General features: G+C 41.0%; 1 protein-coding gene across 1 annotated transcript in view; it reads right to left on the bottom strand.

Moving 5' to 3' along the window:
* The window catches only part of LOC138249943 (amine oxidase [flavin-containing] B-like), a 321,621-nt gene that overhangs the window by 56,547 nt on the left and 242,591 nt on the right, over nucleotides 1-22,483 (bottom strand). Inside the window, exons 6-8 of the mRNA XM_069204199.1 lie at nucleotides 15,679-15,820; nucleotides 13,991-14,140; nucleotides 3,989-4,148 (exon numbers count right to left, since the gene is read on the bottom strand). Coding sequence (XP_069060300.1) covers nucleotides 3,989-4,148; nucleotides 13,991-14,140; nucleotides 15,679-15,820 — 452 coding nt within the window. The remainder of the gene's footprint in view (nucleotides 1-3,988; nucleotides 4,149-13,990; nucleotides 14,141-15,678; nucleotides 15,821-22,483) is intronic.

Here is a 22,483-nt window from a genome sequence, read left to right as displayed (position 1 = left end):
TAGAAGTGCTCTGCTTACGCCCTCCGTGGGAGTGGTCTAAGGTACTGGATTCTGTCCCCCTTCGTACCCATGCTGTAAAGGCTATTCTCAATTCGATTAGGGAAGGTGGTCTCTTGTAATCCACAGGGAAAACAAGGAGAATATGGCACCCTCTTGGAAGCAGATATCAGCAGCACAGTCAGGCTAGGCTTTTTGCTGAAGCTACCCCCGAAAGGAATGACTTTGGTGGACAAGATTTCCTGGTTCATCCCTTCCTGAGCCTTTTGCGTTGACATTTAAAGCTCTGTAGGTCTGCAGAAAACATATGCCCGTGTTTGTGGAGCCCTTCCCAACTGTGGCTCCTGGACATGCGTGACAGGAGAATTTCAAGCTTCAGAAAGTGACTAGGGGCCTGATTTAGAGTTTGTAGAATGGGTTACATTTTCAGAAGCATAACAGATAACTTGTCTGCCTCATTATAGGCTGATTATACCTATGGCACTGAAAATAAGGCGAGCAGAATCGTTGCCACATTGTGACAGAGTAACCTGTCTGCCAAACTCTAAATCAGTCCCTATGTCTGAACAAGAGAAGGAAATGGCAGAAATGTGACCACAATACTAAAGCACTTCTATGACTACATCTATTTGTTAATAGTTGGCATACAAACTCAAAGCTTCAGTGATATTCCAAGCTAAACATATCTGAAATTGTGGAAACCGCAGTCACCATACCATCCAGCCTTACCCACTGAAAAACTTCTACCGCCACAAACACAAAAGAATGTGAACTGTTGACTGAGGTGAATCACTGGGCCGTAAAATGAAGTACACTGCATCACAGCTGGCCTGCATGTGCACTTAGAAACTAGGCACCCACAGCACATAAATTAGCATAGACGTTGGCCTTCCCCACTGTGTACTGTCAACACTTTTTCCTTTTTCTTTACTAATTCGTAACTTCTGATCCCCTGAATCATTATTGTTGCTTTGATATTGATTCAATACTTACATTTGACTTAATTTTACTAAATTGTTTCAAGAATTTTAACTGTTAAACTCCCTGATTATAATGTTTTTTCGTTGCGGGTAAAATGCATTTCATCTACTTTCTCTTTGTGCCTCTGCTGCTATGTGAAAAACTTAGCTTTTTATTTGGCACCTGCTTTATGCATATTGGGTATTGGACTACTTCATTTTGAGAGAGTTCATCTACCCCTAGTTAATAACCCAGTTTCTCTATAGCCTTTATAACACTATTCTCTCATATATTTTTAGAATGTTTAGCAAGTGTAGTCAAATTAACATGTCAGTTTCCACGTAAAAGCACATTCAGACGATGGTATGGTGCACAGTATTTAGCTGCAACACATTACATGCATGCCTTTTGTTTGGTATCAGGGTATACACACACTTTGACCTTTAAACGACCACCTAAAACGATACTGATAGTATATCAGCTGGAATGAGACTATAACACAAAATTCATGTTTTAAAATGCACGTTATTAATTATCGTATGCGGTAATGTCATAATTAGAAATAATGTAAACTGCTTTCAGTTAGATATCCAGCACCAAATAGCCAAAAGGTGTTGAATAAACAGACTAATATCAGGTCTTTCCAGCAAATGAGAGAACGGAAGGAAGTTCAGTGTGTAGAAATGACAGTAAAAATGTTTCAAGAAGATGAATAATTAGTCAAAGAGAGCAAATACCTTCTAGGAAAAACAAATGAAAACACTGGGCCAGAAAAGGGATTGTCAAATAAAACCTACAGGTAAAGATACAGTAGCATGGGATGAAGAAAATGTCCTAATCAGTAATGTCACAGGAAGTCAAACAGAAGGATGGGCTATCAGACAGCACAGGCAGAAAGTAATGACTTGGAGGACAATTTGATTGAAATTACATCCAGTGCACCAGACTTAGGGGCATATTTATACTCTGTTTGTGCTGGATTTGCATCATTTTTTTACGCAAATCTGGCGCAAACTTAACTCCACATTTATACTTTGGCGCTAGACCCGTCTAGCGTAAAAGTTATGAAGTTTCCGTCATTTTTTAGACGTGGAAACCTACCTTGCGTTAATGAGATACAAGGTAGGTGTTCCCATGTGAAAAATGACTCTAATGCATTTGCGACTTATTTATCCTCCCGTGCAAAAATGACGCACAGGCGGAGGAGGGCCTTATATAATGGCGCTAAGCCTGTTTAGCGCCATTATTTAACGCCTGGGTCAGGGCAGACGTTAGGGGACCTGTAGGCTCTCTTCCATGGTCTCTGACCAAGGAAGCAGTCGACAGGTGTCCTTCCCTGCCCCAGTGACACCCCCTGCCACCCTCGCCCATCCGGTAAGTCCAGGTGAGTATTTTCATCTTTTTTTTAAGCGGCATAGGGGAGCCTAACTTGGGCCCCCCTACATGGCACTGTGCCCAATGGCCATGCCCAGGGGACAGAAGTCCCCTGGTATGGCCACTGGGCAGGGGGGCATGACTCTTGTCTTTGCTAAGACAGTAGTCATTTCTATGGGGATTGTTTGTCAAAAAATGACACTAGTCAGATCAAAGTCAATATTTTTTACGCTACCCTGACTTGCACCATTTTTTTGACGCACAACCCCCATTCTTCCCTACACCTCCGCTGCCAGGTTAGCGTAATTTATTTTGACACTAACCAGGCCGCAGCGCCTGCTAGCGTCATTCCTTAAATATGACGACCGACTGGCGCATAGGAATGACGGTAGCCGGCGTCAATCTTTTTGATACAAACCTGCGCTAGCGCAGCTTTCCTTCAAAAAGGATAAATATGGGCCTTAATGTGCAATTCCTGTTATTCCCCCCCCCCCCCCACTGAATTACCAAAACCCCTGCTAATAGTAGTTTCATGGCAGGGGAAATAACAGGAATCTTTCTGGGCAACTTGTAATAGAGTCCTTAGGCCCATATTTATACTTTTTGACACAAACCTGCACTTACCGTAGATGGGTCCCCCCATTCTTGGGTGTCCTCCAGGGGTGGGTGTCCTTCAGGGATGGGTGAGGGTGGCAAGGGGTGTCCCTGGGGGCAGCGAAGGGCACCTGTGGACTGCTTCCATGGTCATGGACCATGGAAGTGAGACCACAGGTCCCCTTACGCCTGCCCTGACCCAGGTGTTAAATAATGGCACTAAACAGGCTTAGCGCCATTATTTAAGGCCCTCCTCCTCCCGTGTGTCATTTTTGCACGGGAGGATAAATAAGGCACAAATGCCTTAAAGTCATTTTTTGCAGGGGACGCCTACCTTGCATCTCATTAACGCAAGGTAGGTTTCCACGTCCAAAAAATCAGGCAAACTCCATAACTTTGACGCTAGATGGGTCTAGCGCCAAAGTATAAATATGGAGTTAAGTTTGCACCGGATCTGCGTAAAAATAATTGACGCAAAACTGGCACAAACAGAGTATAAATATGCCCCTAAATCTTTTTCTGGGAATAACATGTGTTTCTGCTCTGACATATAAATGTATTTACCTAGTCTTTCACATGAAATGTTCAGTTGCTGTCACAGCCATGAAAACAAAAAAAATTAATTCTGATAGGCCCAGTTACTTCTATAACCGGGCCCATCGGATTTTTGGGACACTTGTAATGAGGGCCTAAGAGCACATATCAAAAACATTAAAGTTTAGATAACAAAAGTAATTCGGGAAAATGCGGTATACAAGGCAAGATTGGAGAAAGTAAGAACTGCTGTGCAGATGATGCCATCAATGCTGGCACAGTTATGATGAACAGATTGAAATGAAAGATGTCAGGAGGAAGTATACGGTACAAGGGGCGGAATATGCACACCTAAGTTATCCGAAGGACAGACAGGTTAAAACAGTCCTGACAAAATAAATTGCTTTGTTTAGAGAACATTACACATTCACTTTTATATTTTAATTCACTAGAGAGTGCCCTAAACAATATTTATGGAAAGTATTGAATAAATGATTCATCGCATGGCAAAATCATATATGATTCATACCCTTTTTCCTCCAGAAAGGTTCATTGTAATACACCATGCACTTGATGACCGATCCCATGGGAACGCGGTTAATTAACTGGTTTCTGAGTGGCGGTAGTTCTGGCTCAAAATGAATTCTCAATCCAAGTGCTGGGGGAATGGCACAGATAACATATTTGGCCTAGGAGAAATAAATAGATCGTATGCAAATATTTCAAGTTTAGGACAATAGTGAGACACAATAATCAGCCATATAAGCACGTGCACTTATGTTTAATTGTAAAGAAATATACACCACATCTACACCTTTATTCAACAGGTGACAATAATGAATATCACAAAAAGTACAACATACCTCAACGCTTAAAAAATAATGAAAATAACGTTTGTCACATCTTAGGTTCATCAACAACTGACTACTTGTCAGTAGGTGAAAAATATTACCCAGTTTCATATATCATTAAAATCTCATTTGTTTTGTGGTTTTATCCCTTGTTCCAAAAGGTACACTCTGCTACAATGATAAACTGGACAAAAGAAAAGCAGTGAGGAGAGGTGAAAAAAACACTGGCCTCTATAGCTGAGGAAACCTAGAGACTCATTTACAACATTTTGGCACAGGGCAGCACCACAAGCCTCCTTGCTGCGCTGCCCTCTGTCAAAACAAAAGGGCAGGAAGGCGCTGTATGTATAAGATACAGCACATTCCTGTCCTTTTCCTCTGGGCTGGGGCACAAATAGCTGCCGTGCACCAATGCAGGCACCCTTGCACCATGGTGCAAGGGTGACTGCGTTGTGGGGATCATTGTTTTTGTGCAGAAGGGACACCTTCCAAAACAAAACAAACATTATAGGCGTTTTCCTCTTTCTATGTATGCTGCAAAATGCAGCACACACAGAAAGAGGAAAAAAGAGAGAAAAATAAAGATATTTCTCACTGTTGCACCACCCTTATGCCACCCTGCAGTGCTGTATGCTTTTGACGCATTCTCAGGTTTACAAAACTTTGTAAATCTGGAAATGCATCAGAATCTATGGGTGTTGCAAGGGAACACTCACCACAACACCCATGGAATGCCGTTTTGACACAAAGTAAGACAACGCAGGGTACTTGTGCTGCATAGCCTTACTCCATATCTACAAGGCCATGAAAAGCCACACAAAGTGGCTTGCCGTGGCCCGGTAGATATCAGCCTACAGCCCGCGCATCACAAAAAGTGACGCACCAGCGGTGCAAGCTGCTTGTTAATAAGCCCCCTAGTCTAGTGAATAAAGCGCAGTCCAGTGTACCGCCACAACTCTGCAATAATGAAATTCTCTGGCTATCCAATTTTCCGAGTGCTGCTTATATAAAAACTGCAATACACACTAATCAACAGTTTATGTAGCACCCAAAGTCTGGCAAAAGAAACACATAGGAATGCGGCAATATACCTAATTCATAGAGATGTGCTGTGACATAGGCTTCCCTCAATGCAGATTCACATTGTTAATAGAAAGCTGCTGCATGTGATCCATTTGTGTAGTTACCAGTCATGCCTAGTAAAGCTCAATGACTTTTAGAGTTTTCATCTCGTTTCAATAGTTTTCATTTCTAGGTTTCTGTTTTAGGGGGAAGTGGTTTACATGGAGCACATTAACCTGCAAGCTATAAGTTGAAGGGAAACAGATAAAGGAAAGGTACAGGGCGAGCCACTGCTGTCCTCTTATCTATTACACCAAGACCTATGTGAAGGAAATGTGGAAAGTAAGCCACAATGTTACAGCTTTAACAGCCATCACCATAATGAAGAATTAATGCATTATCATATATGACTACTGTTAGAGAAGACTCTCTATATAGCCCAGAATAAGTTTTCAATTGCTGAATGGGCATGTAATCAGAGATTCAAACTACAAACTTCATGCTGAATGTATCACAAACTACATCCTTGAAACTTCATGCTGAATGTATCAGAGAAGCTCTGCAGCATTGTGATTTTGGCTATTTTCAAAATCTCGGATGAGTTACCCAGTTATCACAGAGAAAGGAAAAAAACAAAACAAAGAATATATTTGATCTTGAGTATTTCTATATGATTACAATAAAGCTTTTCAGTAATTGTCAAATAAATCCTAACCATGAAATAATAAAGTTGTTCTTGTTTCTTAGCTATTTATTTTGGTAATAAATGTCAATTAGTTGACTTATCTCCGACAATATTTTATTTAGACAGTTGTAGGTAGAGAAGGTATTCAATCAATCAATCAAACAATTTATAAAGTGCGCTACTCACCCGTTAGGGTCTCAAGGCGCTGGTCGAATAGCCATGTCTGAGGCGTTTTCTGAACGGCCGGAGGTCTTGGGTCTGGCGTAGTTGGAGCGGTAGGGAGTTCCAGGTCTTGGCGGTGAGGTAAGAGAAGGATCCTCCTCCGGTGGTGGAGCGGTGAATGCGGGGGACGGAGGCGAGAGCGAGGCTGGCGGAGCAGAGCTGGCGGGTGGGGGTGTGAAAGGTGAGTCTGTCGTTGAGGTAGGCCGGACCTGTGTTGTGGAGGGCCTTGTGTGCGTGGGTGAGTAGTTTGAGTAGCCCAGTATTTGCTTGACCCAAATTTGTGTCAAAGTTACACACGTGAATAGTTTTTATCGATTTTAGATACACAAAAGTACTGCTAAATTGTACTGTTCTAACCTTAGCTTGCTCGGTGGTAAACCACTGATCCTTTTCTTTCCTACCTTGCGCGCACCAACTGACAATGTATGATCATAACTAATGTTGCAGGCCATTAAGTGTATCTATTATTCCTACTGTAATCATCAATTAATTTCATTTCTATGGTTTGCAAGATTTCATACACAATTCATGAGATCTAAAAAGAGCATATATGTAATATGCACCATTTGGCTTTTATAACTAAGAGCTTGATTTAGAGCTTGGAAGATGGGTTACTCTGTCACACATGTGAGAGATATCCATCTGTCTTACCACAAGTGCATTATATCCTACGGCACTCCTAACAAAACGCATGGATACGAGTCACACTTTAGATGGAGCACCCACTCGACAAAATCTAATTCGGGTCCAAAGTGGGGCATAAAACCTACTCATTGCATTGTTTCTTTCTTTATGACACTATTTACTGAGTTTGTACCAGTAAATAGAACTCCCAAGGCATAAAACAGACCACCCGCATCATCAAACCAACATACAAAATATCATCAATAACCAACGATTAATGATGAATAGAAGTGCAACATCTGCACCACACATCTATTTTTATAGATGTAGGATTGTTCTTCCATAACACTGCATGAACAGACTCCCTGTGCCCATATGCTTCACGTCCTCCATGATGTGGGATCGTGCAGCGGAAGAATGATTCCACTGTAATTGGTCCAATCAGGTCATATCTTATAACAAATCTGGAAGACCCCCTAGCCTGGTACATGGGCCTCTCCAAGTTCAGCAACTATTCAGGCCCCTTTTCCATTCTTGAGTGTAGAATTTGTGTCTGTTAGAGTCCAGATCAACGTGAATGTGTAGCATAGCCTCTTTAGTACCGGAGGACAGCGACCAACGTAATACCACCCCAATATGTTGAAGACCTATAGCCCTCTATATATAGCATGGCCACTGGGGAATTCAACAAATATGTGAAGTGCAATAGGAAAAAAAAAATTCTTCATTCATGTGCTTAGGTTATTTAATGCAATTGGTCTCTGGGTAAACACAGAACCGTCATTAATCCCCTTTGTGTAAATGAACACTAAAAGTGGAAGGCATTCAACCACTGATATACTGATTTATCACCTGGATGCAGATCCTTTTAATGATGTTGTTGCCTCTAGCACACTTGCATCTTCATATAAAACCACAGACTTATAGTGAGTGTATTCATGGTTTCTAAGGTTTGTTACATTAAATACGAATTTTCACACTTCAAGTTGAAATAATATACCCTGATAATTTAGCTGAATGTTTAATCAGATGACATTTAGAACATGTGTTCTTTTTGAAAGGTTGGTGATACAAAGCTGCTTAGGAAGCTTTTTTCCTAATGAACCTGTGTATTAAATGGGCACGAACCAGCTTTCAATTAATCTCTATGTTCCACACTAAGTCATACACTTAAGATATCCAAGTCTGTGTAATTAGCAACACTAGGGGGAAGGTTGCTGTTTGTTCCATCTTCTTTGCCTTCCACCCAAAAATAAAGCAAGATAATGTTACTTGAAATTCACTTTGTTTTATCCTTATAACTTTTGTATTAGGGAATGCATTCTCCTAGTCTTAAAAGGGTTCATCATTATGTACAGATTAACATGACTCCATATGCATCACAAATAGAACAGACGGTAATAGCTTTGTCCCTGTACATATCACAAATTGGATTCTAGTGTTGGAGGACTGCCCTTGCAAAAGATATACAAAATATAATCATACTTAAGTAATTAAGTATATTTAAAGGATATGTCCTCCATTGGTTCCCTCCTATTCTGTTATCTTTAGGGCATCAGCGTAATTACTGGCTCTTGTTCTGTAACTTTTTAGTCCAGGGTCATCAACACATTTTATAAGGGTCTCTCCTTAAATCGGGGAGCTTCTACCTTATCGCAAATATCTATTTATATTTAGAGAAAGTGGTGTTCAACAAAACCCAGCCCTTGTATTTTTAAGTTTTGTATTTAGACAGAATGAATAATTTCCATACTAGTCAATGACATGGAATGCATTTCTGCTTGGGTCATTGGCCTTGAGTTCTGAGAACAAAAAGTGGATATCTTTCTATATCACCAGATTCTCCATGCTGTGCTGTAGTTCTTTCAGACCCAAGTTAACCAAAAATAATATGCATGCACATATTAATGTATGTTAGGTTATTATCCCTCCTTAGCCAGGCTAGCTGGAATCTGGTTGCATTTGGTTGGGTCCAAATTGGGGTTGCGTGGTGAGCAAAAGAATTAATGGATTAAATCCAGATCTGTGACTGGGGTGAATGTTTCATTGGTTCCGCATTCTGTCCATCATTTGTGTTTGTTTGCTTTTGTTACTCTAAGTGCGCCGGGTATGTCCTGACGTGGGTCCTGGGCTCACTATGCCACTGGATTCAAGCTAGCCTGGTTGATGAAGGGTGATACCCTGAAACTGGTCACAGGACGCTTGTTTCTGGTCCAGGGAGGACCTGGCCTGGCAGGTTGGGCTGGACTGTACCATGGGGAACAGGGTCAAGACTGATTTGCAAATGGTTGGGTTCAAACTTGGGTGGTGTGGTGAGCAAAAGAATTGATGGATTAAACCCAGATCTGTGACTGGGGTGAATGTTTGATTGTTCTGCATTCCGTCCATCATTTGGGTTTGTTTACTTTTAGAAAGTTCACATTTTCTTACAGCCACACGCAATTGGAGCTTAGGTGTGACTTGATGGGCCCTGATGGGCCATCCTGGCAGTAAGGGAGGAAGGATCTGGGCACAGCCTTACTTATACCTGAATAGACTGTGTCCGGTCCCCACAAAAAAGAACTGCATACCCCCCTGTAGTGAGTCTGGAACCAGGGAGGATCTCTGTGCACTTCAGAGATTTCTTGGAAGTCTCTGTCACTTCAAAGGCACCATTAGGTATAAGATATGGACCTCAGACCCTCCCACTTCAGTATACTTATGGACCTGTGGATACACTGCCAGGAAAAAGGGCTGCTATACTGTTACAAGTATTGCCACTCTGCTCCACTGCTGCTTTGGAAGAACTGCTGTCTGCCTGTGCTGACTTGCTGCCCTCCTTACCTGGGTGAGAAGGACTAGACCTGCATTTCTCTAACCCAGAACCCAGAGTGACTCAAAGGGACAGCTGACTGGTTTCCTGATTTAAAGTCTCAGGGACATAAAAGACTTCCAACCAACCCAACAATGCAACTGGACTCTGCCAGCTGTGAGTCTGACCTTCCAAGCAGTGCCACCCCCGATCTGGACCCTTGGAAGTAAATCTTAAGGTGCTACTGCCAACTGTGAGCCTAACCTGCCAAGTGGGGTCACCCCAGTCCTGGGCCCTGGAAGTGAATCTTAAGGTGTGGCTTCAGAAGAACCACTGCATCTCCACTGTTACGTGGACAGAACCGGTGCATCTCTGCCTTTCCATAGATAAAACTGCTGCATCACCTTCGGAAACAGCACTGCAGCTCTTTCTTTGGTGCAAGGTCCCTGCATCCCTGTCACTGACAACCTCAACTCAGCATCACAGCCACTGCACTCATCGGAATTACCCTATCGCCTCAATGCTGATGTGGCTGGCACCCACACCCCATCGCATCACGGCTCTGATTCATCGTCACCGCTAAGTGGGGAACGTTAATGCACCTCCTAAACTGCATGGGGAAAATTGATGGTTTAAAAGGAACCCAATACTCCTGCACTATGGTTGTAAAGTACTTTGTTTCAGCTGGCCGAACAGGGTCCCAGTAGCCGGTCTGCGCTCCATCACTGTCTGCCTAAACTTTTGACTTTGTCCCAGTCCGAAGTGACCAGATATCCCCATTTGGTGCTTTTTTGCTTCTAAGCGCTACCTTACAGTTTATTCTTTAAACATTCCTAATGCAAGTTCTACTGATTGGATTTTTTCATTTTGGTTTTATTTAATAAATTAAGTTCTATTTTTCTAACTAGGTGTGGTATCTTTTGTGTGGCATTTTCACTGTTTTACTGTTTGAAGTGTTGCACAAATGCTTTACATATTGTCTCTTAAGTTAAGCCTGACTGCTTGGTGCCAAGCTACCAGAGGGTGAGCACATGTTACTTTAGGGTGTGTTTGTGACTTACTCTGACTAGGATTGTGGTTCCTACGTCATCAGAGTTCATCCAGAAATCCAATTTTTAACATGATTTTCTATTTAGTGATGCACAAACCTGTATGTGTGTATGTTTTATAGTTATTGCATATTTATAAGTGTACATATTGAATTATGTGCTCCCTTTGAACTACTAGGCCTCAGTACTCATTTTAAAACATTTATTTTACCAACATCTGTGGCTATGTAGTCTCCGTTTGGTCATATGTTCCAAATACAATAATTGATATCTGTACTACAATAATATATTTTTACATATTGCATTTTTGTTTCTTTGGCTAGGCTGTCGGCTCTATTGAAAAAATCTGGTCACAACTGAGCTTGGAAATGTTTTTCAACATTTACTGGAGAGGCACATTTGCCATTTAAAAAAAATCATATAATCTAGGACTTTTACCTTATGACTAATGAAATACTCTGTATAGCATGTTTCCAATAACGTAACCCATTCAAAATGAAAACATGATTTTGGTGTTTACTAGAAATCAGAACACGGCACAATATATTCTTAAAGGGAGCAATATAAGTATATACTTTAGCTTGCTGAATTCTTCATAGTTTGTGTCTGCTCCATGAATGAGGCCATGTTTACATTCCAATTTTTATAACTATTAACCCTACTATGGGATAGCTTCCATTAGGGCCAATTTATAGCAATTTTAACTAACTTAATTTGTCTCCATAGTCTGTTTTTCAAAATTTATCAAATATTTATCAAATAATTAACTTTGTACTTAAAGGCTGAAAACTTTCAATTCATTTCTATCTCACCCGCATGTCTCATCCCTCTCCCTAGTTCATTTCTCCCCCCTATAACATTTTGCAAGTTTGTCTCTTTCGCTCCCTCTGAATCCTTCTGTTGCACCTCTCCTTCCCATCACTGCTCTCCTTCGTCCCTTTTCTCTCCTTTTCTGTCTTTCGAAGTCTCTCTTTCTCTCATCTGCTCTCACCTCTGGACACTTTCCATAACAAGAATGCACTTGCTTGTTTAATGTGTGGCAGGTTGGGACAAAGGCAACCATTAAATTAGGTCAACTGTACCCTTATTTGCACAATAATGTTACAAAAATGAATCAGAAATAATGGATTTAATAAAAAGAAAGCTATCAATTTCGACAAAAACGGCATGCTTGGCCTTTTGTCATTCTATAAAGGCTACAATTAATATAAAAATAATGATCTGAAGATTAGTTTCGACAACCTGAAATGCTGTCTCAATGCTTTGTACATAATGCACTTGTAATCAGGCGAACGGGATATCAGTTACATTTGCGATGGAGTAATCCGGCCACCAAAACCTGAATCAGGCCCTTAGCTTCTGCAATATTCACAGTCAGTTAGTAAAAGAAGTTTTCAGTTTCTATTTTCAGGTGTTATTGATGAATTAGGACAAGATACTATAGTTTAGAATAGAAATGTTGCGAGCATACAAAACCTCAGGTTTCACTTTCAAGCAGAGCCCAATGGCAGCCTTCCAAAACAGAAGAAACACTCCAGGAGAAGCAGCTCAAGCACTTGTGTGCTGACTCTCCTGTAACACACAGCTTCTGTCCTTATATAATAAAGGTGTCTTACTGGTGATGGACCTGGCAGTGCGTCTGACTGGGAGGGACCATGTCACTGTTTCACGCAGGAGATCAAACAGTCCGTGGAGGTACTCTGGGAGTTGTATGTCTAAACAGGCAAGACGTCGGTGAAAAGAATAGGGCTGTGGACTACAACCCCCATGCAGATCAGTCACTGGAATAAGCGAACCAAGCTTATGCTGCATGACAAGCTCCACTTGATTCTCTGTTCGAATCACTGGAAACCCAGTAACAGCCAGCCTTCCCCCCTCCCCCCACCCTCCTCACCCCCATTCATGCTGTTGGAGTGGGGGTTCAGGGTGCCACTGCTCTAAGGAAGGCGTACAATGTTTTGTTCATATAAACAGAACTCTGTTTCTTAAAGATATGCTCCCAATCATTCTTGGTTTCAGACCTTGTGACTTACAAATCCGTGCATTAATCACTCGTGTCTGTGGTTTTGTCCAGCAATGAATGGTATTTTCCCGTTTGACATCAGTGAAAACTGATCGAAAGGTCGTAACAAATGGTAATAGTTAAAAAACTGCTTTATTCCTCCAAGAAACATTCTGGAATGCAAGCCCTTTTTGTGAAAATACCTAGTTCAATGGAAGTGTTGAATTATCCTTTTCGTCTACCAAAATGACTTGTTATATTTTATTACAATATGTTAGATGAGAATTGCAAAGCGCATTGAACACCATGAAAAGGTGTGCTGGCGCAGTCCGAAGTGAGGAAGGAGCTCTTTTCAAGCGCTTGGCAAGGCTTGGAAGAAATGATCAGTGATTGCCTGCCCATGTACTCAGAATGTTGCCTATGTTCTAACTCACAGTCAGTGCTTTAAATGGGCCGGCACTTTTTTATTTTGAGAGGGAGAGTACCGGCATATCTCAAGATATACGTAATACTTTTAATTGGAGAGTACCGGCACTTCTCGGAAACAAGCAGGTACTCTATCACAGAGTACCTGCACTTCTATTTTTCCATTTAAAGCACTGCTCACAGTGTTATTGAGTTAGTACGCACACTGTGCAGAGTTTGTGAAAAACGGGACTACAGCTCTGTTCTGTGCCTGCAAGCAGGTGGAGAATGTGCCCATGATGCTGCCACAGAATTGCTAGTTGAAGAAGCTAGAAGGAATACGCCATGACTTCACTTGTTTCTGACATTTCAAATGTTTTTCTTGAGCTCGAAGTCTGCTCGTTAGAAGTTTGAAGGATTTGACTCCAAACTTGTTTTAGCAAAAAGTAAATATTTTCAAAGCAAATGTTTTAGACAGGCAGACAGTATATATTTCTCAAGATTTACTGGTCCAATGTTGCGAAAACACCTGAAGTATCATGGATGCATTTAAATACAATCTCTCTGTTCTAAGTACCAGTGCAATGATGGGAATTTGTATGGTGCGTGTTCAAATGTTTTAGTAAAACTTTGATGCTCAAAATCAATGATGTTGTGATCAGAGAATCACTAAATGTTCATTGTTAATGCAGAAATGCTTTTCTCAAAACCATATACTATGAACCTTTTGGCAGTACTTCTCAGTACAAAAAAAATCTGAAATGTTAATTGTAATCCTTACGCATTTGGTGGAAAAAGTCAAATTCACGAGAAAAGTAATATTTAAAGTGTTCTTATTACCTCATAAATCTCATGGTCTAGAGTCTCCACAATGACATTGTCCCCGGATTGATCAATGCGAATAACTGGTTTCTTCAGCTTTACCCGGCCTTCCAGAAGATCCATCATCTTTTCACTTATCTGACTAGAACCACCAACAAACTTCCTCTCCTGTGTGCAGAAACAGGAATTCTGCTTTAAAGATTTCGGCAGAAGCTGGTAGATGTTACGCAGAGAATATAAAATGTGTAGATAGGTAGTACATTGTAGGGGTCACTGGACATGTTCACCTCAAATTCGGAAATTTATATAAAAAAGTATTTTTTTTCCAATTGGGCTGTTTCAATCAAGCTGTTTAAATTTTCCATTATAGCCTTAGTTCATAATCATTTCTAAATTACAAAACTGACTCTCTCCTGACATTTTGCAATTCAATTTAAACAAACCAGAAAAAATACATGTATTCACAGTATTATAATAATTCAAAAACATAATGTATTTTATTCATGTGTACACAATATTTAAATGCATATCCTTTGAAAGAAACCACATACATTAGCTGTCAGCCTGTTTCATCCAATGATCATATTTTGTAAAAAGAATTAGAACATTGGGATGCTGAGAACTCCATTGAAGACAGTGAACTGGTTCAGGGCTAATAACGAAGAGCGTCTTTTCAGCATTGGAGTATTAAACTTACAACAGCAGCTGGTACAAACAAATGCTGCTGATGCATTATTGAACGGCTTTAGGCAAGTTCGAAAACCAGCACTCATGTTTTTTAATGTTTTTAATAGTACTTCTAGATTTTGCAAGTTTTGGTAGAAAACATAATATACACATGACTTCCTCTGTAATATCTGGCCCTGAGAATAAATACCATGACTTTATCAGGGAGCATATAAATATTCCACTGCAGATGAAACAAGAGCTAACCGTGGAAAAATGTTACAACTGGTGTTGTGATCACTCACTGGGCACTTCCACTCACATATAATGCATCTCCTATATTTAACGGAGTGGGCACAGACCAACCACAAAAAGAATATAGGAAAGATGCATTAGTTTACATGAAGCATGTGGAAACCATACTCCAATTAGCCTGGGAAAACAAAGGTTTCAGTAATTATGCCTCCAAGGAATCAGACAAACACACTGGACCATCCCTCAATAGTCGGCATAAATAATGTAATTGTGAGTGAGAGGCAGAGGAAGAGCCTGAGGTTGCAGTGCGGTATGGATATGATACATATGAACCCCCCCTCATTGTCACATTCAGTGATGGATGCGTAATTTCTAGTACTTGCACATTTTCTGTGGAACAATCAGCAAAAAGGTGTGAAAATGATGATGGTGACAATGGTTCTAAACCATAGGATTGCACTTAAACTTATATTATTAAGTACAGTTCATAATGTATTTCAGAGGACTATACTAATGTATGTTTACATGTGAAATACCTCTACATTGTCATACACCAAATACTTTAATTGTACCAGAGATACATTAAATACATTGAAATTACAGCTCATCCTGCTTAAGTGAATATTTAACAATGGCTGTGGTTTCTTAACTCAAAGTTCCAAAAGCATAATGTTGCCAAATAAAATACTTTTGCTCTTTATTGCATCACTTGTTCTAGCTTGTTTGCTCACCTGGAACTGGCTCTGGTCTAGATATAAAGAATGAATAGTCATCTTTTACAGTACCTGCCCTCCATTGGTTGTTGAAAATATCCTAGTGGTTCCTCCGCACTGCTTCAGATACCACAGGAACCACAAAGCTGAGACTTCATGAGGCTCTGATGTAACATTGACATTCACAAAGAGAGTAGCAAACCTCTTTGCTGATCTGTTAAAAATGAAATACGTTATGTATTTCGACTAAATAGCAACAATTAACAGATGCAGTTTAGCAAATAGGAGAACCAAAACATAAAATATGATACCCTGTGCCACTACTGTAGAGAGGATAGAATTTGGGGCAGTCAATATTTTTAACGAGGTTTGTCTATAAGGTATCTATTTTGCATTTAGCGCTACTGTAATGTACATCACTTTATCAAATATGCAGTATCCCATATTGTTCTGGACAGATGTAGTGTTGAAAAGTCACCGTGTGAAAAGACTCATTTGGAACACTCATCACATTTGTATTCAGTCCTAATCATCAGCATGAGGGAGAATATTGCCAAAATACTTTAACAAATTAATTTCTCCTTGGCGCACTGACACATAAGAGGTATTTGGCTTCTTTAAGGCTCTTAACACACTTTAGATGAGATCTATTTGCAAATTTTGAAGTATGGTCCCTACCACCCACACTGTCATGCATTCAAATTGTTCAGTATGAATGTCTCCCTGAAAGGTTAACAGTGCACTCAAAATGCTCTGGAATAGCTGAGAGTCACAGATCTTCAGAAACAAATCAAGTTTTCTGGAGTAGGTGTGGGAGGCTGACCTGGTTTGTAGTGGGTACCTAAGGTAATTACACCTTATATCAGGCCCAGTTATCCCTTATTAGTGAAATGTAAGCAGTGTTGTAGCAGCTTAGGCTGTCTAGAGGTAGCTGTAGCAGAGCAGCTTAGGCTGAACTAGTAGACATGCAAAGCTCCTGCAATACCACTATAGTTACACAGTACTTATACACAATAAAAGACAATACTCAGTGTTACAAAAAATAAAGGTATTTTATTTTAGTTACATAAGGCCAAAAATATCTTAAAGGCAATACTCCTTCTGGAGGTAAGTATTATACACAATATATACACTAGTGACCAAACTCAGGTAAGTCAATAGTCATAGAATAGTGCAAACAGTAGAAAATACAATAGAATGCAATAGGCCGAGGGGCAACACAAACCATATACTAAGAAAGTGGAATGTGAATCACAAATTCCCCCCTAGACAAGTGTACTGTGTAGAGGGGCGCTGGGAGTGTAAGAAAACACCATAGGTAAGTAAAATACCCCACCCCAGAGCCCAGGAACGTAGGAATAAGTACTGCAGGTTTCCACAGGACTCACCAGAAGTCGTGATAAGAGATATTGCAAGAACCAGGCAAGACTGCAATCAACAACTGGTAGATTCCAGGACCTGAAGACCTGTGAAGAGAGGAGACCAAGTCCAGAAGTCGCAGAAGATTCGAGGAACGACAGGAGCCCCTGCCAACCTAGCAGATGGTGCAAAAGTGGATTCTCCGGTTAGAAGAAGTGTACAGAAGAGCACTAAAGAAGATGGCTGCAAGTTCGCAGTTTGCATCAAAATGATGCTGCCTGGGCCCAGGAGGGACCTGGGGGTCTCAACTTGGACTGAGGAGACAGAGGGGCTCTCAGCACTGTAGAGAGCCCAGAGAAAACCAGGCAGCACCCACGGGAGTCCCAGGACACAGGGACAAAGAAGCTCCAAAATGCAGTTGTTGCAACACTACAAAAGAAGGTCCCACGCCACTGGAGAACAACTCAGCAAGTTGTGCGTCACAGGATTGATTGCTGGGGACCCGGGCTACACTGTGCATGAAGGATTCTTGGAAGAATTGCACAGAAGCCCAAGGAGCTGGACACAAACCAGGAAGGCAAGCTCTTACCTCCACCAAATTTGGACAGCTGAACCTTAGGATAGTCTGGGTCATGTCGGTCCACCACCTGTGTTCCAGGGAGCACGCTCATCATCAGAGAGGAGGCCCAGAGAGCCGGTCGTCGTCGCAGAAAGGTGCCTGCAGGAGCAGGGAAGTGACTCCGTCACTCCACTGGAGATTCCTTTGGTTCTTCTGGTGCAGGGTGAAGACAGGGAGTCCTCGGAGCATGCACACCTTGGAAACTGTTGTCAAAGGAGTCGTCCTGGATACTTTGTTGAGGTTCCAGCGGTTCCTGGAGCAGTCTGCGGTTGATCCGACGGTCAGAAGCTGAAGCAGAGGATGCAGAGGATTCCTGGAGGAGTCTTGCAAGCTGAATCTGAGGAAACACCCAGAGGAGAGACTCTAAATAGCCCTGAGAGGGGGATTGGCTACCTATCTAGGTATGTACCTATCAGGAGGGTTCTCTGACATCACCTGCTGGCACTGGCCACTCAGAGGTCTCCAGAGTGTCCCCACACCTTGGAATCCAAGATGGCTAACACCAGGGACACACTGGAGGATCTCGGGCACCACCCCTAGGGTGGTGAAGGACAGGGGAGTGGTCACTCCTCTTTGTTTTGTCCATTTTCGTGCCAGAGCAGGGACTGGGGGTCCCTGAACCGGTGTAGACTGGCTTATGCAAGGAGGGCACCATCTGTGCCCTTCAAAGCATTTCCAGAGGCCCTGGGAGGCTACCCCTCCCCAGCCTGTAACATGTATTTCCAAAGGGAGAGGGTGTAACACCCTCCTCCCAAAGGAAATGCATTGTTCTGCCTTCCTGGTATTGAGCTGTTCAGTCCCGGGAGGGCAGAAACCTGTCTGTCAGGTGGCAGCAGCTGGGGCTGCAGTGAACACCTCAGAGAGCTAGTTTGGCAGTACTGGGGGTCCATGGTGGAGCCACGAGAATGCATGGGATTGGCCCCCAATACCAGATTTGGAATGGGGGGGGGCAATTCCATGATCTCAGACACCTCACATGACCATATTCGGAGTTATCATTGTGAATCTACATATATGTATTGGCATTTATGTAGTGCATGTGTGTAATGGTATCCCCACACTCACAAAGTCCAGGGAATTGGCCCTGGACAGCGTGGGGGCACCTTTGCTAGTGCAAGGGTGCCCTCACACTTAGTAACTTTGCCCTGCCTTCAGTAAATGAAGGTTAGACATATAGGTGACTTATAAGTTACTTAAGTGCAGTGAGAATGACTGTGAAATAGTGTGTGCACTATTTCACTCAGGCTGCAGTGGCAGTCCTGAAGAAAGGTTTGTTTGAGCTCCTTATGGGTGGCAAAAGAAATGCTGCAGCCCACAAGGATCTCCTGGAACCCCAATGCCCTGAGTACCTAGGTACCATATGCTAGGGATTTATAAGGGGGGGGCCCAGTGTGCCAATTTGAATATGGAGTCACTAAACTATAGTGACTAATTTGGAAGTATAGAGAGCATAAGCACTGGAGTTCTGGTTAGCAGAACTTCAATGACACAGTTAAGCATACTGACAACACACACATTAGGCCACAAGCTATGAGCACTAGCTAGCAGGATCCCAGTGAGACAGGCAAAACACACTGATATATAGGCCAATTGGGGGTAACATGCCAAGAAAGATGGTATTTTGCTACAGTAGGTGAAAGAAGAAAATACATTTCAAGACAGAACTGTGGGCCAGATGCCGCAAGCTCCTTAAAGGTCTCAAACAATCCAATGCAGTGTGTGCAACTGTTAAAAAGCTCTTTATTATGTACTAATCCCTTTTTTAAGGAGTCTGGAAATATTTCTTTACTTCTAAAATGGGACTGTGAGTCAATATTGATTTCATATCTGAAAGGTGTGTGTTTTAAGTGTCCCTTCCAAATACTGAATCATATCTAATGTATCTATGTTTTGTGGTCTAAATCTGGTTGCAGAACATTGATATTTTAACAGCACCTAAAAGGAGGTGGTAATGCATTTGCAACAGGGAAGGGTTATCCTTAGAACCCTTTCTCTTTGTGTAATAAAAAACGTTGAAGAGCAAACAGTGGTCCGCAGGACAACTGCCAACTCATGAAAAAAAACTATAAAGGTAAAGTACTCTTTTTAAACACAGTCCATTTCCATTAAGGAAAATGGGCTGCATTCGAAAAAAAGTTTACTTTCTTGAAAGGCGATTACAGATACGGTGGTTTGGTGGTGCCAACAGGCCACCATCACTATGATAGTTTCCAATCACAGTGAGTCACAGTTTGTGACCTTTCTCATTAATATGAATGAGGTAGGTTGGATTGCCATGCACTATGATTCGGGTTTTGAAAAAACAAACCTATTAGTACATAAGATGGTTCTTAAAAATATTTACTAGTCGGAAAAAGCAATAGCAGCAATTTGTGAGCAGTATTTTGCAACCAGATATTTGTACCTTGGGCCCAAGGTTCTCAAAAATATTGGTTTGCAACACAGAAGCAAGTAATGATTTAAGGTAAAAAACATAAGCACCGGAACAAACCAGAACATACTAAATAGGTATTCTCAAGTTTCATCCCTTACAAATGATATGGACTCCTCACCAGCACACACACACAAACACAAAAACAAAAGCACACATTTCACTACATTCCTTGAGTACAGCTAGACCCTCTCTCAGATAATAAACTGAACCAAATGGGTGACTTTGGAACTGATGGCGAGGATTTATTAAACATTTAGGATTCTTATTTGTTCCACAATCTGTAGTAGATCAAGAGATATTTAATAGGAAATGGCGGATGATGGAAGATCTAACTTCCTTAGGAAATAGGATCACGTCAAGAAGGGTTGTACCACAAACAAAAAAAGAATGGGAGACCCTAACTAGAAAAAGCTAAACAGAGGTGTAGCCAGAGCTAAGTATTAAACAGTTAAGATAAGACTCACATGATGATTCAGTTGAACAGTGAAGTAATTTGAACAACATAATCAAAACACAAGCTGAGGGGTCTAGCTGATGAAGTATGAAAGCCATCATACCATACTAACTGAAGCATACACAAATGTATTAATGGAAGACCTATGATTACTAATTTTGCTTAATAAAATATAACTAGCACATACTATAAAATAAGTCTATCCTGGATCTATGTGAGGATTCCCCAAATACCTCCTTCTTAACTACAATTATACTTACTAGAATGCTTATAAATAACAGTGATCAAACTAATCCTTCACTGCAGCCAAGCAATTCCATTCTATGCTGAAACATGGACAGCATCTGCGCACACACAGAAATTAACTGCATTAATTTACAGTTACTGTTAGCCCTCAGACAGTGGTGGGAGCTCGCCACATTGCTATGTTGATCATAAAACGCTCTAGCAGCAGGTTGCACACTACTACACGCAATCAAGATCTGATTTACTGACACTGTCAACATTTTGGATCCTCTCTCAAATAAGTACAGCATTCTAATCAAAAACAGACAAAGGGAAGACTAGGGGAGTAGCTTTTTGAAGGATCATGTCTCAATTGTCTGCAGCAAATTACAAAACGCTTTCTATGACTACTGCAAATACCTGGTTGCTAAATTCATTATTGGTGCATTAGCCATGACCTGCTCACTAATTTCCTATGCTCTACCGCACCCACCCACCCAGTTAGACCTCCTAGAACTCACACAACACATACATCTCAAGGGGACTACAATACAAGTTGACCTGATTTTTTTAACTGCTGATCCTGCCACCAACAACTCATAAGTAAATCATTGACAACATGGACAGCTTAGGTTTTTTCAAATAATTTATACACCAACTCACTCCAAGATCTGCTTTCATCTATCTTTGCCCTTCATGACACCAGTCTGATCCAATGCTGTTTGTTTTCCACGAAAGTAGAAACGCTGTGCAAAAACACAAGGAGGTGGCTAGCAGGTTCCTGAACTTTCCACTAAGGAATCTGCAACATACACATTCAAACTCACTTGTAAAACCCTTTCACAGCCATAAAGGATCCACTTTATGGTAACTCTTACAGAAATCATGACTCATTTGTAATGCAAGGTTACCATTGTTCTTTATTCACCAATATGCTTATTTCTATTATAAAATTATTTCAGATTAGAATTTTATATTTCTGTGAATAATGTGTGTAGAGGACTCTTGATATCATGCTTGGTATAACAGAAGTACATACCTGCAACTTTGCTGCTGCTTCACTGAATTTTCCAACATTGTTATCACGTCTATTAAGAAAACCAATATACATATAATCTATATATATAATAATATAGGATTGTGAGATTAGTATTAGAGACCTAACAATTAACATAAAGGAGAAGATGGATAGGGTAAGAAAAACTAATTTCCCAACACCATTCCACACAGATATGGGACAGTCAAGGTGTCATATGTAGTCCTCTGCAGCTTCAGGTTACACCAACCCCAGAGACATATGTGTTCTATACTGTGACCTCCGCCATAAATGGTAGATACTGTTTGTGGACGATGTAGCCTTGATCTTGTAGTGTGCACTTTGTTTATTTGTTTGTTTTTCTCATTTTCAGCCATAGTTAATTTGGATTTACTGTCATTGTTGATCTTCTTGGAATATACGTTTTTGCTACATACATTTACTCTTGACCAGCTCACTCACTCATAAATCAAGCATCATCAAGACAAGTTAAAACCTCTGATACGCCTTTCACCACAACCATGTAGAACTAAAAAGACAGAGTATTTGATGACTACTGAAATCTCCAGATAACCTCACCTTATGCCAAGACACTCTAAAGGTTACAAGGCTATATTCAAAAGAATAGAAATATAACACTTACAAACCCATATCACTGAAAAACATTCAATGAACTATTCACAATCTACAATAATTTTACATCAGCCACATCTGTTCCAGCTGCTCATATCCTAAATTATGTGAAAATCC

The sequence above is a fragment of the Pleurodeles waltl genome, chromosome 8 (assembly GCF_031143425.1).
Source record: "Pleurodeles waltl isolate 20211129_DDA chromosome 8, aPleWal1.hap1.20221129, whole genome shotgun sequence".
NCBI classification, from domain to species: domain Eukaryota; kingdom Metazoa; phylum Chordata; class Amphibia; order Caudata; family Salamandridae; genus Pleurodeles; species Pleurodeles waltl.
Note: the sequence above shows the minus strand (reverse complement) of the source record. Positions and strands in the feature narration are given on the sequence as shown.